At 40.9% G+C, this 16,094-nt stretch overlaps 1 protein-coding gene across 1 annotated transcript; it reads right to left on the bottom strand.

The window, feature by feature from the left end:
• Positions 1-1,639: 1,639 nt before the first annotated feature.
• Positions 1,640-12,970, bottom strand: LOC137985332 (uncharacterized). Its single transcript, XM_068832917.1, has 7 exons — positions 11,312-12,970; positions 9,043-9,137; positions 6,988-7,144; positions 6,311-6,374; positions 4,803-5,086; positions 3,625-3,802; positions 1,640-2,807 (listed from the first exon to the last, which is right to left on the bottom strand). The coding sequence occupies exons 1-7, from the start codon at positions 11,921-11,923 to the stop codon at positions 2,593-2,595; spliced, it is 1,605 nt and encodes a 534-aa protein (XP_068689018.1). The 5' UTR covers positions 11,924-12,970; the 3' UTR covers positions 1,640-2,592.
• Positions 12,971-16,094: the final 3,124 nt, after the last annotated feature.

Raw genomic sequence — 16,094 nt, forward strand, 5'->3', positions numbered from 1 at the left:
ACCATATCAGCCGGTGGTTTTCACAATCAGTGATCGCCTCCAGCAATTTTACTGTTCAAAATAACATGGATCTGAATTTCTTGTCAGGAGAAATTTCTTGTCACTGACTTTTTCGTAAAAAGCGATATAAAGAGAAACTTGAGAAAACTTCAAGAATATCGGAGAGAAATCCTAAAAAAAGTCCACTTAATCTGAAAAAAAGTGGTACTATTGTCAAGCTTTATAAACTCAATTGAGATCGAAAAAATGCTCAAGTATTTTTTCGTTTTGGGTGTAAATCCCAAATCCAAAAGGTGCTTTTTGTGGAGTTTTGCATTTTTATTGAAAAGTAGAATTGCCCGGAAGCGATCACTGATTTTTTTTTCATTTCCTGTGTTCTCAACTAGGGGGTAGAAGTCTTTTGGAAATAAGTAAGCCCGGGCTCATAAACTTTTGGACATAATTATCCGAACATTTTCCCCGGTGAATGATTTTTCTTTTGGTTTCGCCTTTTTTTTAGGATCTGAATTTATTTAATTAATCTCGCGCGGCTGTTTCAAAGTTTCGATATGTGTGTGTGTGTGTGTGTGTGGACAGGCTGCTTTCACGAGAGGAGCGATTCTTAGGGGAATAGAGAGATCAAGCATCGCGAAACGATGCCGGGCTGCTGCTTGTCCTAAAAGCATGAAAATTATGTTATTCTGAATCGTCTCTCTCATTTGAAAAGTCACTTGATACCTGCTACTAACAGCCAAGAAATGAGCTCATATCAAACGCAAATTTTAGTCAAACGTTTGCTGTGAACGTGTTGCTTAATCTCTCTAATATCTTGTCCCCAAAAAGCTACAAGCATGCATTCACAAGCGGGAAGTTTAGGATAAGGTATATGACACATAGAAAACCGATCCATCTGAGAAGAGAGAATATCATAATGATACTGAGATCCTTCGATGGAAAACGAAGTGGCAGCCAATGTTCTCCTCCTGGTAAGAGCACAGCGATCCTGACAGCGCAAATCCAGACCTCTCGCTACCCAAACGAAAATGCGGTACTCACCATTCTCCTCACAATGCCGGTTTCAACGGCCACCCCGGAACGCTACCTGCGTGCCGCTATGAAAACGGAACGGCTGTCTTCTCTTGCTCTGATGCATGCATACCGGGAAAGGACCACAGATTTGGAGGTTGTGGCCCCGTGATTTTTGGGTCAGAAAGAATTCCACAGGGATCCATAGAACTCAACAGAACTCGGGTTTTATATTGTCAAGATACGCTGGCATTTTTTCAAAATGTACCAGTGGTTTTTTTTAGTATTTTACAGACACCCAGAGTGCAATGATTTTTACAAGGGAAATCGCGTATATGCCGTCACGTCTTGGATTTACTGGCGAAAACGGTTCCGTGTAAACAATTCCAAACCTCATCGATTTTGGCGTGGTTACGAAGTCAAACCGTGTCGATGTGAAACTGAGTTCGTCTAAACGCTGCCTGAAATTGCGATGTTTAGTGAAGGGCGGCGTTTGGTAGGCTGTCACAAACATAATGAGTAAACCACAGGAAACAACATTGAAACTACTTGAGAAATTAGTCTTTTGCATCAGCATGGGTGATTTTTGTACAGCAAGAGACAACTGACAACATTCAGTAAAAGTTGTCTTTTATTGGCATTTCACCTTAAGAGAACAACCTTTTTTGGTAACTTCTGTCTAATTCAAAGACAGGTAAATGATGTTGAAATTCTTTGGTGTATACATTACCTATTGTCATTTGCACGCCAACTTGCTGTTGTGCTTTATATACAGCATTAAAAAATGAGATAAACAAATTTTGATGCTACCATGATAATGAATATAACAGATTCATTATTAGGCTACAATTGTAGGCTTACTTTGTGTGCCACTCAGCGTTAATAATGAACTTGTGGTTGATTCACGATTAAATAAAAGATGGATCATAAAAAGCGTCCATATGTATAGCAGGATTTTAAGAAAATTTGAAGAGTCCAGTAGTCTAAACTTCATCCCAATTGTGCATCAGTCTAATAACGTCTCGGAAGCGATGTTGCCGCTTTTTTGCAACAAAGGGTGCTTGACAAGGAATCCTAGGATTGTAGACGCATAGCTAGAGGGGGCCCCACGGGGTGCTTTGGCAGCCCCTCCCAAAGAAACTGATGATAACATTTACACTAATTGCATTCACTGGCAAACTATTAAAGTGAACTGAGTCGAGACATTAATTCTAAAATTTTATTTAACGTTTAGCATAATTAAGGTGCGTATGTTCTTTGTGGTTCTTACATCGCACGCTGGAGTTTCATGTGAAGTTCATGGTAGGTGAACAGCTCCGATGGAAAATAATTCCAAAATATCTCTAGCATGAGTCCCACATCTACGTCGATCTTACCCGCGCTTTGCATGGCTCTTTGCAATGCCATTAAAGGATCAATCATTTTTTTCAATTAACAAAATCAAGATTTTTTCTAAAACTACATGGTATAAAAAATCTTATGGGAAAACTCTTGCTTGTATTGTCTCGATCCCTTCATGTCTTCTGCATAGTTCCAAGGCCTCTCTTTTTTATATCGCGCGCTACCCAGCGACCACAAGAAGAAACGTTACGTCTTTGTTGAGTGATTTCCCACCGATGTTATCAAACATGATTCCCTTTGACTTTCGTTGCCGGCACTCCAGCAGTCGTCCAGGTTGTTATAAGCCTCTTTTACCTCCAAAATCTTATCAAGACACCTTTCAACTTCATCAATGTTGTCCACTATGTCTTTTAATTCTCTCCTTGTGAGTAGTGCGTTCATCTCGATGGGCCTTGTGGGACCTTTCGGGAAGAAAAAAACTAATTTTAGGCGACAAGTGATGTTACTAAGTTCATAGAAAGTTAGTAGCGAGTTTGAAGAACGAGTTTGAAGTAGTGCGTAACACTGAGTGGTCGGTTCAGTGCCAACAGAAATCACTTGATTGCTGTGGAACTTGATAATTGGCTAAAACATTGCCGCGCGCCATCGAAAACTGCGCCTTGGGGCCTTTTTAGAAACTTCGGCTTTGATCCAACCGCCATCCGCGACCTGTTTTAAAGCGCATGCTCCCTGATATGTTTGCCGACTGTGACATGAGCCAGCTGTGTCATGCGCATTTCTTTACAATAATTCCGCTGCTATTTATTGAGTCCGCGGGTAACATGGTGTCCCTTAAGCGTCACGTCAGATGTCAAGTGATGATACGGTCACTAAGTAACTGCCGCAAATGGTCTCTTTTCCCGTAATTGTCAGTCCAGCGAAACCAAAGGGACCAGGTGATCTGGTGACGTAATTCGGAGGACTGGGGAGAAAAATTTTAACGCCGTATCCCACAACCGCGCGCGGCCTTGACTGTTATTTCCGACATCAACATGGCAGAGGAGGGGTTAGATCTCGGTGGTTTCCACTTGAATGTTCATTCAGTAACAGGAATGTGGGAGACACCGAATGATCTGTTGAGTTTTGGCGATGGAAATACTGCAGGAAATTCGGAAACAAAACCTAAGGCCGCGCGCGGTTGTGGGATACGGCGTTAAAAATGTTCTTTCCAGTCCTCCAAACTACGTCACCAGATCACCTGGGAAAGAAACCTCTGTTAGCAGGGAACTCTTGCCTTACCATTTTTGTTTACTCTGAATGTTTGCATTCTTTGCCTCTTGACCAATTCCCATGCCAAACCAATGACAATGAAAGCGGCTAGTATACCAAGCAGCAAACATAGACTCTTCCGAAAAAGTGGCTCGGTCGACCTAAATAAATATAAACGCTGGTTCCATGGGTTGCTTTGTCCAATATCCTAAGCAAACAAAAAGACGTTTAATAAAGATAAAAAGCTTACTAAACAACGAAATATAAACAGCGGTTATGAACATGAAGAAGCGTCGTAATATTATGAACAAACATGTTGTAGCATTCATTTTCAAACGTAACTGTCATAACAAACCATGGACTCAGATCCTTCGAAATTAATATATCATGGTTTTTTCAAAATTAAAACGGTTACTTTTGAAAGTGTATATTGTGGTCAAGATCATAGTAAAAAGGCATTGCTTTGCCATGTTTATCACCACTATGTGTAGTATTATATTTCTCATTATTAAGTTTCGATGGCCGAAGAACAAGAAACGATATGACACAAAAAGGCTTAGTTCGGATTCGCTAAGGCCTGAAGGCAACGCCAGGGTCTAGTGAGAACTCTGTCCTTTTTCCGTAATTTATTTTATCTTCGGGGTCTCGAATGACGTCTAGCGCATGCGTAAGGCTCTATTTTCCCTATCAATCGTTTAATTTATTTCTTTCATTACTTTTATTTACTTCTTATCGATTTTATCTTGATTGTCTAAATTAAGCGTTTCTAGCTTTATCGATTTCTTTCGGCTACAATGTTGAAGCAATCGGTTTTATTTGTTTTTCCTATATTAAGTCACTTTAAAAAGTTGATTTACGTTCAGTCCCAGGCGCGGATCCAGGGGAGGTGAAATGGGTGAATTTTCACCCCCCTTTTTCTGAGCCCCCCTTCTTTCTTTCTTTTTTTTTCTTTATTTTCTTATCCCTCAAACACCTCAACCAGGCTTTGGTTCTATTACATTATTACAAAAATTCACCCCCCATTTCAAAATCCTGGATCCGCGCCTGAGTCCTTCAGTTGTTCAAACGATGGATAGCGCTATCGGCCGGGAATATGACTATTCAGTGATTTATCCGGTAGATAGCGCTATCCACTCTTTAAATAGCTGGGCCGGGTCAGATGTATAGGCGATCGAGTTTCTCAATCTTTCAGTAGACATTATACTTACAATGTTTGGAAGCATGTATTTGTAAGCAATGTCCGTTTTGAAGTATTCCTCGCTGCCTCGTCGAACACAAATTTCCAGACGTCGCCTATCTTCTTTTGGAAGTGGGAGAAAAACTCTGATAGAAAATAGACGATCCAAGATTTTCACTCTTTCGAACCGACGTAAATCGCGTCTGTTTTGCCAGTCGTTGTTAATCAAGTAATTTGCAGTAAACGCATCTAACAGCAATCCGTCAACTTCGTCTTTAGCAAGACCTTCAGCGAGATCCTTTATATCTTGGTACTCTGAAAGGAGAGGGAAGACCGCGCGTTGTCTTGTTGGTTACATGTCGCCAAAACCTTAAATTAGGGCCGATTTACACGGTACGATTTTTGGCGCATGCGACAAACTTACGACAGACCTACGATACCATTCGGAGCGTTTTAAAACATGTTTTAAAATGCTACGACATTATCCTTACGTACGGGACAATCGTAAACGAGTTGTAGGCCTGCCGTAAGCTTGCTGCATGCGACAAAAATTGAATCGTGTATTAAACTTGCGCCTTACGATTGTTGTGTACGTGAGAGAAAGTGTCGTAGCGTTTTAAAACATGTTTTAAAACGTTACGACAATCGTAAGTGATGTCGTAGGCCTGTCGTGAACTTGTCGCATACGCCAAAATCGCACCGTGTAAATCGGCCCTTAAACTTACTCATTTTAAGTTGTTGTTTTGACAAGTACGGTAATGTACACAAATGCGCCTCGCACGTGCTGCACATTTAGTTCCCCTCTTTTGACCCATAGACTAATATTACGGACCTTAACATCTCCGACGGCAACGTCCGAAAACGTCACCTCAAAATGTAACTTTGCTCTTTGATAAGTCTTTCGCAATTAGTCTATCTAGTTCACGTCGCACAATCTGGGGGAAGTATCCTAAAAAAAAAATGAAAGATTTTCTTTCACATGCTCTTAGTTGTCGTCAAAACCTAAAATTTGGTGATTTTACGCCATCGTTATGCAGAGTACAGCACAAATATGTGCTAAAATCCGTGTGACACGTGCAGCACGATTGTTAATGCTCTTTTAACCAATGATATCATGATTGTTTTCTGGCCGGTTGTCGTCGACGTAGATCTCAAGGTGCCTATTACTGCTTTTGGGCGTTAAGTCGTTTGCCGTAGCATCTCGTTCGCACCAAAAACCTTAACGTGACACGTACTAAAGAGATTTAGATATACAGCATTCGTACTCGGTACACGAGCATGCAATTAAATCATCTTAGTAAAATCGTGCTTCAACTTTGTTACTCCACGAGATAGCAACCTCGTTATAAAAGTAACGAGAGAGGGCGCCACAAATACAGAAAACGAGGGGAAAGTAAGCATCCAACGAGGATGATTCGCTCTCTTGGGTCTTACGAGTGCTAAGAGATTGGAACAAAATGCGAGCATCAATAACTATAATTACAGGTTCTCAAAGCAACAATACGCCTTACTATTGTGGCTTGTCAAATAATCTCTTACGTTTGACCATTGCTCCCTCTTTCCATCCTTCAGAGTATTCTTGGCTTCCATTCAAAGCGCCGAGCTGTGGTAAGATGAAAACAATGCTTAAATCTTCGGGGTCCTATGTGACCCTATGTGCCGATTTCCATAAATAATGAAGAAAACCTAAAACTCCCAGGGTAGAAACGTTTCCCATTCTCAACTGCTGGGTTTGAAAGGTTTTCGTTAGGAAACCCATGACAGCAGTCATTGTATTTGTGGGACAACAGTCATTGTATTTGTGGAACGGTGTTTTTACAGATTGAGTTATTTTTAGATTGGTTTTCCCGCGAAACCAGACCTTTCCAGCAAATCACAAGTCATGCATGAGAAATTATTTTCCATGTGATTGAGAATGGTCACTGGCGCAAACCAAATCTTATTTAAGAACTCAGCTAAGAATAGCTTGATCTATGAAAATTCCGTCACATAGATTTAGTATTGGAGTTGTAGCCTCCTTTTTATGGGCTCTCGGATTTTGTGTCTGGACTTGGGGACCTTGTTTACTTAAATTGACATTTAACCTTGTTATAGTTTTGGAAGATGAATAAATGGCACGTTGGCGTGGATTGCCAAAGCCTCTAGATATTATCACTGTGTTCGTTTGGTTGAGTAGTCGAGGCATACATCGTAAATATTTAAAGAGTGTAACCAACCGTTTTCTGATCAATAATTTTGTTGTCTGTCAGAGTTCCAAAGGTTAGAGATGTTGTCATAATTGCTGTTAGATACGTCATCAAAATGATGCTCACAAACATCCAAATCACACTGACAATCCGCGCCAACAAGAATCGGGGTGCTTTGTCTCCATACCTAAAATATAAAAGGCATGACTAAATACAGGATATTAAGGGATAAATAAAGTGCCTCGGAACTTAACGACAAAGTTAGTTCAGTGGGAAAAGTAAAAAAGACAGGTTCGTGTACTGAACAGCTGTTCAATTCTTGGTTTTCACCCACGTGACCTTAGTCCTTGACAACCGTCGTTAACCGCCATTGTGGAGCCCCTCGAATCGTAAACAGAGACGCGTAGAGAGAGATGTGAGTGAGTTGTAGTGCGATGGTTCTCTGTATAATACCTGGCTGTGGAGTAAAATCTGGAAACAAGGAAGGTATTAGTCTATTCCGTATACCTATCGTTGTTGATAAGAACGGTGAAAGTTATAATCAGCTAACAGAAGATCGCCGAAACGCGTGGATTTCACAGATAAGCCGAGACGACACGAAATCGAAAGACTTTGTTTCTGGGAAGGCTGCCTTACTCTGGGACAGATACAACGAACAAAGGACAATTTAAAAGCTTTCGTAGCGATTGCCTCACGGTTTAATGTTAGATTTTAACTTTAAGTGTGGGGTTGGACTTATTTTGCTGAAATTGTCTTTACAGGTTTAGCAATTAAAGCTTTTGCGGTGATTGCCAGTAACGGTTAACGATTTAGCACGCGTTGGTTCAGGGTTTTAGGGTAAAAGGCGAGCGAGTCAGAATTTTTCGAAAGTTGGCTTTTTTTCGATAAAGCGTTTCTCGGCCGGGTTTCCACCGATGTCTTCCCAATTCACACCACCGAAGCGCTTGAACCCCTCGAACAAGTGTGCTCAATTTCGACCGATTAAACCACAACGTCGCGGAGAAATTCATCTTCGAAAGTTCATCTCATTAAATATGCCCGATGCAAATGAGGTGCTCCGGTTTTGAATATTTAATGAGGTGAATTTAACCTGAGTATCAGGCGTTTGTGATACTCCGGTTAGCAAATGTCTAACTCGGAGGCGTTTTATTCGATTTCGTTGAAATTCGACAGGCGAATGCGAGGGGTGGAGCGCCCAAATTGACTGAGTTTGAAGGAAATCGGACGAATTTCGAAGGAAAAAAGCTTCTCACCTTCTCAAGGTGAAGGACTGAGACTCTAATCGACCAAGTACTTTGACAGAAGAAGAGGGAAATCATCGAAACAAAGGGAATGAGGAGGCCTTTTCTTCTCATCTGGCGGCCATAGCAGTTAGCGAAGGTATTAAAAGAAATCCAACTGGAAACTGATACAGATAAGGTCGACGCCGAGTGTCAAACTTCCGAGTCACCTTCGCCACAAACAACAACAATCTTGCCCGCGATTTCCTTCCCTTGCTTAAACGGACGCAACGAAACCAGAAATCATCTGGTTGTACGCTTTCAAAATTTTGAAGGCCTTAAACTGCTTGTTTGTATAGTAGCTTGTCTCTAAAACTAACTAGGAAAGCAAGTCTGAGACTTCTAGAGGAGCCAAACTGATCGCTCCGTATGGCCGCTGGGTCTACGCAAACGACAGAAAATCTTCTTCAAATAGCGCTCTCGAACGTGGCTTTCGAGGTTTTTTTTGGGTAGGATGAAAGTACTGGTACCTCGTCGAATGATTTTGGGTCGCTTTCTTGGGAAATATCCATTGGAAAGATGAATTATTTGAAGACTTCGAACGTGAGCGCTCAAACTGTCATACATTTCCCTATAATCAGGGGCACCAGAATGGCGGAAACCTAATTTGCATAAAGTTATGACGTCAGCTGAAAACCGAGAATATCGAGTGCCTGGTAATTTTTTTCAGTACACGCGCAGTAAGATGAAAACACCAACCACTAAGGGAGTCTGGACTCATCCCCAAAGGATCTTATTGAATGACTCAAACTGACGGAACTCAATGCTGAAGCTTGTGTTTCAACCAAAGTTTTCATTGACTTACCCAACTGTTGTCATGGTAACGAATGCCCACCAAATTCCTTCAAGAGAACCACGCCAGAACTCTTTGGGGAATTCTTCAGTGTTTGCTCTGCAATCCTACGAGAAACAATTTGAGTTTAACGGAATGTGTCTGCCAGAAAACAAACCGTCAGTTGCTTTGGGTTTAAACACGAGCTCCTGGTTTTTTACTCAAGAGGAAAAGCGGAGATGCCGAGGAAAGACCTCTCTCAGAGCAAAAAACTAACAAACTCAACCCGCGTATGGCATTGAGTCAGGGATTGGGACGAGTCTCTCGTGGCTCGTAGGAGCCTCTTTATAGCAATAGACCATTTTCATATTCTCGGTATTGGACCGGAACTAGCTTGCAATGGAGGCTAATGCGGGGGAATCTTCTCAAATGCAAATTCTTTCTAGTATATTCCCCCGCATTAGTCTCCATTGCAAGCTAGTTCCAGTGCAATACCGAGAATACGAATATGGTCTATTGGAAGTGCACTGATCGTCAAACCATTTAGTTGAAGAGAGAAGCCCATAATTAAATCTCATTCCAGCCGGAATCTTTCAGGCTTTCCTTTCGTTTTCGGTTTCATAGCGATCCTAACTGTGATTATCTAAAATGTCTTAGAATGTGTTGAACTTTACCCAAAAGAAGACTTGTCCGCAGGAAATTTATTAATTCAGGACGGTGCCTACTAATTGAAAGGTATTTTTGCGCGGTTTACTGAATATGCGGGAAAAGCAGATCTTATTGAAATCCAAAAAGAAAATCGGGGGGAACCACGCATTTTCGACGATAATCAACAATATTTGTGTAAAAAGCTTTTAAATACAAAGCAATGTATGGCGTTCTTTTACAAATCGAAGATTTATTATCTCTGAAAAATGCGTAGTTACCCCCGATTTTCTTTCTGGATACCAAGATCACTTGCTAAGTTCGGCTTTTTCCTCTCAGTTTTGAACCGCACAAAAATATTCCTGTTAAATAAGCACCACCCATAGGAAATCTGAGTATCTCAAAATGCGCAGAACGTATGCGAAATAACAATAGTAAGCACCGTCCTTAATTTTTTTGCAGGGGTGCAAAAAAAAAAAATAAATAAAAAATTCCAGGTGGTGCAAGGATGGTGCAGTGGCGAGAGCACTCGCCTCCCACCAATGTGGCCCGGGGTTTGATTCCCAGACTCGGTGTCAAATGTCGGTTGACGGTTTGTTGGTTCTCTACTCTGCACCGAGAGGTTTTTCTCCAGGTACTCTAGTTTTGCCAAGTAAACGGGACTGATCATCAGCAAAAAGAAATCCAAAATTATGTGTGTCAACTCCGACGCATCAAGGCCAATCAACATCGATGGAGAGCCGTTGGAACATACTGAAGAGTTTTACTTATGTCGGGAGTGTGATCAGTACAGATAACAGTGCCCAGAAGGACATCAAGGCTAGGCTTAACAAAGCATTTAGTAGACTTAGAAACATCTGGAAGTCTAAGCAGTACAGCATTAAGACTAAAGTGCGCATCTACAACAGTAACGTTAAATCTGTGCTACTGTACGGCTCTGAACGCTGGAGAATTGTCAAGAGGAACATAAATAAAGTCAATGTTTTTCACAACAGCTGTCTGCGAAGGATCTGCAACATCTTCTGGCCCAACAAAATTTCCAACAATGACCTGTACCAGAAGACTGGGTGCACAAGTATGGATCTTGAAATCAAGAAACGCCGGCGTAGATGGCTGGGACATGTCTTACGAATGTCGTCGGAGAGGATACCCAAGGTTGCCCTTAGGTGGACACCTGCAGGCAAAGAAAAAGGGGAAGACCCAAAACCACCTGGAGGAAGACAGTGGAAACTGAACTTAGTGAGATGGGTTTGTCATGGGGAGAGACACAGGCAATTGCGAAAGACAAGACCCGGTGAAAAAGAGACACTTTTGCGGCCCTATGCTCCATTGGGGGCAATAAGGATTAATATATATATATATATATATATATATATATATATTATATATATATATATATATATATATATATATATATATATACTCTAGTTTTCCCCTCTCCTCCAAAACCAACATCTGGAGTTTTATTTTCAAGCTACCATTCAATCCCACTTTTGAAAACTTCTTTGTTTGGTTTCAGCGAGTTTTACTCCTTGAAAGTTCCTTTTCTTCGTATGTTGTTGTTGCAATTAATGCGACAACAGACTTCCCCTTGCATTTGATGTCTTCTCTTTCAGTTTTAATTTAGCGGAATAAAATAAAAGGAAGGAATACTTACCAATAGCCAGACGAGAATTCCAAATATTAAACTCAAAAGAACAACTAACACAAGGACAGTCCAGTACTGGCTTAGTTCTTTCAAAACATTCGATGTTGCTTCTTCCTCCAGCTTTCTTCCATTCTTGATGACAGCTATTCCGGGAGGTTGAATTAATCTTAGGGAACGCTTCATGATGTATGGATTGGCTTCAACTTGTGAAGGAACTATAGGAAGGACGATATCAAAATCTTTATACATGCATTCAGTTAGATCAGAAAAACTCGACGCTTCGTACTTGTACTTCAACCACGAACTGTTTTTGGTTTGATCGCAACACACAGAAATGATCTTGTTGATTGCTTCGTCAAATATTCCTTTCATCTGACCGCTTTTGGTATCGTTCATGATATACGGCGGGCTAGGACGCCAACAGACGGAAAGCTGGCTAAAATTACAGAGGTTGGACCTTTCCTTTCGAGGTGTAACCGTAGCTCGACTAGACGGAGTCGTGTTAGCTGCAGTGCTTTCATGCAAGGGTGTTGATAAGGACTGTGCGTTGACATCTTGAAAAAACAACAGAACCAAATATGCGCCATGAAGCCCTCTTCTTATCGTTTGCTTTCCCAACATTTTTCTTAGCCTATCCAGCAAAGTATTTTGCTACGCCTTCTTGTTAGACGTTCCTTGACAAAAAATACTTTCTTTAAGGTTGCTAGAAGGGCGGAATGCATAATGAGAAATGTTATTACACTATTAGGATGTCAACTCTCTCTTATTGGCCCAATTGTTTTGACTTAAGTTTCAAGTCGATGTTGTTAATATTTCAGGCAATACCGATTAAAAACTGGCTTTGCAGCTGTTCTGCTTACTGCACATCAGTTTCAAAACTGAAGAGGTACACGGAGAATTTAGCATTTTTCTTCCTAATATTTGAGTTTTACCTTTTCAAAGAAAACCTTTGTTTTATCATTGATATATATTTCTTTCTATTCTGAATTTCACCTTCAATTTGTGCTGTTACGTTTTATTATAATTTAAGTTTTTTTTGTAATTTCGACTGGGTCTGTTCTCTTATCATTTCTAAAAAACTTTCCGCCCGGGAACTTTTGCTTCAGTGTTGATTGCTGAATAACGACAAATTTCTGCCCTCAACAGCTGCTGCGCACACATCTCTGGTTACCAGGTTAGCAAACACGATAATTTTTCGTAAGAACGTGAAAATTAATCTTAAACGTACTGTCAATGTAATGCAAACTGCCTCGCGGATGGAAGCTGAATAACTGTACCACGATTATTTATTATTATTTGTGTGTTTTGTTCGAATTATTCATTATTCTTTTTAAATTTTTGTAGGTTATTCATTATTCATTGTTGTTATTCATTATTCCACTGGCATCCAACTGCGTTATTCATTATTCCGACGTTTACAGACCCAATTATTCATTATTCATTTTTTATTTATACTCGTTATTCATTATTCAGCTTCAACCCCCGAAACTGCCATAATTTGTGCATTGTCTTGTGACAAACGTTTCGCGTACTTGTGTATGAAGACCCATGAATCAACGACGTGTAAACAAAGTTCATTCATTTAATTTTTGCAAGGCGTAATTTCTGAACCATATCAGCCGGTGGTTTTCACAATCAGTGATCGCTTCCAGCAATTTTACTGTTCAAAAAAACAGGGATCTGAATTTCTTGTCAGGAGAAATTTCTTGTCACTGACTTTTTCGTAAAAAGTGATATAAAGAGAAACTTGAGAAAACTTCAAGAATATCTTAATCTGAAAAAAAGTGGTACTTTTGTCAAGCTTTATAAACTCATTTGAGATCGAAAAAATGCTCAAGTATTTTTCGTTTTGGGTGTATATCCCAAATCAAAAAGGTGCTTTTTGTGAGGTTTTGCATTTTTATTGAAAAGTAGAATTGCCGGAAGCGATCAATGATTTTTTTCCATTTCCTGTGTTCTCAACTAGGGGGTAGAAGTCTTTTGGAAATAAGTAAGCCCGCGTTCATAAACTTTTGGAAATAATTATCCGAACATTTTCTCCGGTGAATGATTTTTCTTTTGGTTTCGCCTTTTTTTTAGGATATGAATTTGTTTAAGTAATCTCGCGCGGCTGTTTCGAAGTAAAGGAAACCATTTATATGTGTGGGTGTGGACAGGCTGCTTTCACAAGAGGAGCGATTCTTAGGGGAATAGAGAGATCAAGCATCGCGAAACGATGCCGGGCTGCTGTTTGTCCTAAAAGCATGAAAATTATGTTATTCTAAGTCGTCTCACTCATTTGAAAACTGAGCCACTTGATACCTGCTGCTAACACGCAAGAAATGAGCTCATATCAAACGAGTTTCTTCCACTTTTGGCAAAGCGCAAATTTTAGTCAAACGTTTGGTGTGAACGTGTTGCTTAATCTCTCTAATATCTTGTCCCCAAAAAGCTACATGCATGCATTCACAAGCGGGAAGTTTAGGATAAGGTATATGACACATAGAAAACCGATCCATCTGAGAAGAGAGAATATCATAATGATACTGAGATCCTTCGGTGGAAAACGAAGTGGCAGCCAATGTTCTCCTCCTGGTAAGAGCACAGCGATCCTGAAAGCGCAAATCCAGACCTCTCGCTACCCAAACGAAAATGCGGTACTCACCATTCTCCTCACAATGCCGGTTTCAACGCCCACCCCGGAACGCTACCTGCGTGCCGCTATGAAAACGGAACGGCTGTCTTCTCTTGCTCTGATGCATGCATACCGGGAAAGGACCACAGATTTGGAGGTTGTGGCCCCGTGATTTTTGGGTCAGAAAGAATTCCACAGGGATCCATAGAACTCAACAGAACTCGGGTTTTATATTGTCAAGATACGCTGGCATTTTTTCAAAATGTACCAGTGGGTTTTTTTAGTATTTAACAGACTGACCCAGAGTGCAATGATTTTTATAAGGGAAATCGCGTATATGCCATCACGTCTTGGATTTACTGGCGAAAACGGTTCCGTGTAAACAATTCCAAACCTCATCGATTTTGGCGTCGTTTCGAAGTCACACCGTGTCGATGTGAAACTGAGTTCGTCTAAATGCTGCCTGAAATTGCGATGTTTAGTGAAGGGCGGCGTTTCGTAGACTGTCACAAACATAATGAGAAAACGATAGGAAACAACATTGAAACAAATGAATGAAGGGGTAGTTTCTAAAGAAACTGTGGTGCTGCGTCGGTGGGGAAGTAGTATACAAAAATTTGGTTTTATCAACGGAGTTGATAATGTAAATTGGCCACCGTACAGAGATTCTAAAAGCTGACGTTTCGAGCGTTAGCCCTTCGTCAGAGCGAATCGAGGGATTATGGGTTACGTGTAGTTTTTATAGTAGAGTAGGAGCTACGCTATTGGTGGTAACATGGCAACGTGAAAAATAGGAATATATTAGTTAAATGAAAAGCGTCCGTTAATACCGTGAGGATTAAGGGTGCCGATTTGAAAGATGAATTTTTGTTCCAGATTCTTGCGGCTTTCCGTCGTACCTAGATGTAGGGAAAGGCCGCAGATAGCCATGTGTTTTTTGGAGTGGTTAGGCAGATTAAAATGGCGAGCGACTGGCTTGGATGCATCCTTGTCATTCTTCTCAACATCGCGAAGGTGTTCGCGGAATCGGTCGCCTAGTCGTCTACCTGTCTCACCAATGTATAATTTATTGCATAACGTGCAGGTTATGCAATAAATGACATTTGCGGAGGTACATGTGAAACGATCGGTGATCTTAACAGATCGCTTAGGTCCCGATATCTTGCTAGTGTTAACAATGAAAAGACAAGTTTTGCATCGTGAGCGCGCGCATTTGAAAGTGCCGGGTTGCTCGTTAGTTTTGAGCGCGCTTCTAACTAAAAAGTTGCCTACGTTTTTGTCGCGTTTGAATGAAATAAGCGGAGGTTGCGAAAAGATTCTACCAGTCTCGGGATCATTTTGGAGTAATTTAAAATTACTAAGAATGATGCTTTTGACTGCGTGATTATGAGGATGGAAAGTGAGGGTGAGTGGAATTCTGTCATTCTTATCTTTTTGTGACGTTTGTAGTGATGACTGTCGATCAAATTGTTGGGCGCGATGATGGCCCGCTTTGACCACAGAGACAGGATAGCCACGTTTTTCGAAGAACTGGCACATCTCCTCTGATTTGCTTGAAAAATCGGAGTCATCACTACATAGACGTCGAAGTCTAAGAAATTGAGAATAAGGGATGGAGTTCTTGACATGTGATGGATGTGACGATGAATACAACAAATAACTGTGTGAATCAGTAGGTTTGTAGTGCACACTAGTACATAGCACGTTGCCTCTAATAGAAACGTTGATATCTAGAAAAGCCAATGAAGTTTCCGAAATTTCCCAGGTATATTTAAGAGCCGGATGAAAAGAGTTGAGGTTATAAATTGATCGGATCGAGTTCTTCTCTGCTGGATGAAATAGCGCCGATGCAGTCGTCGATGTAACGGCCGTAGAGTTCAGGTTTGGGGCCGTTGTACTGACTAAAAAATTGGTGTTCAACATATCCTACAAAAAGATTGGCAGAGCTAGGTCCCATTCTTGTGCCCATCGCTACACCATTAATTTGTTTGTAATAGTTGCCGGCGAATGAAAAACAATTAAGCGTTAAAACTAGTTCGGCAAGGCGGAGGAGCGTTTCCGAGCTAGGTTCTTTGACAGTGCGTTGATCGAAAAAGTGTTTAAGTGCTTGAAGACCTTCGCTATTAGGTCGACTACTGCATCGACGACTGCATGTGTAAACTTGTGGTTGATTCGCGA

This window comes from Montipora foliosa, chromosome 14, assembly GCF_036669935.1.
Source record: "Montipora foliosa isolate CH-2021 chromosome 14, ASM3666993v2, whole genome shotgun sequence".
Lineage (NCBI taxonomy): Eukaryota > Metazoa > Cnidaria > Anthozoa > Scleractinia > Acroporidae > Montipora > Montipora foliosa.

Excerpts from the sequence above, each read along its gene's own strand:
- LOC137985332 (XM_068832917.1), bottom strand. The coding sequence starts at position 11,923 with ATGTTGGGAAAGCAAACGATAAGAAGAGGGCTTCATGGCGCATATTTG. Across the intron at positions 7,145-9,042 it reads GTTACCATGACAACAGTTGG|GTATGGAGACAAAGCACCCC; the intron begins GTAAGTCAATGA and ends TTTATATTTTAG. Across the intron at positions 3,803-4,802 it reads AATACATGCTTCCAAACATT|GATATTGGACAAAGCAACCC; the intron begins GTAAGTATAATG and ends TTGTTTGCTTAG.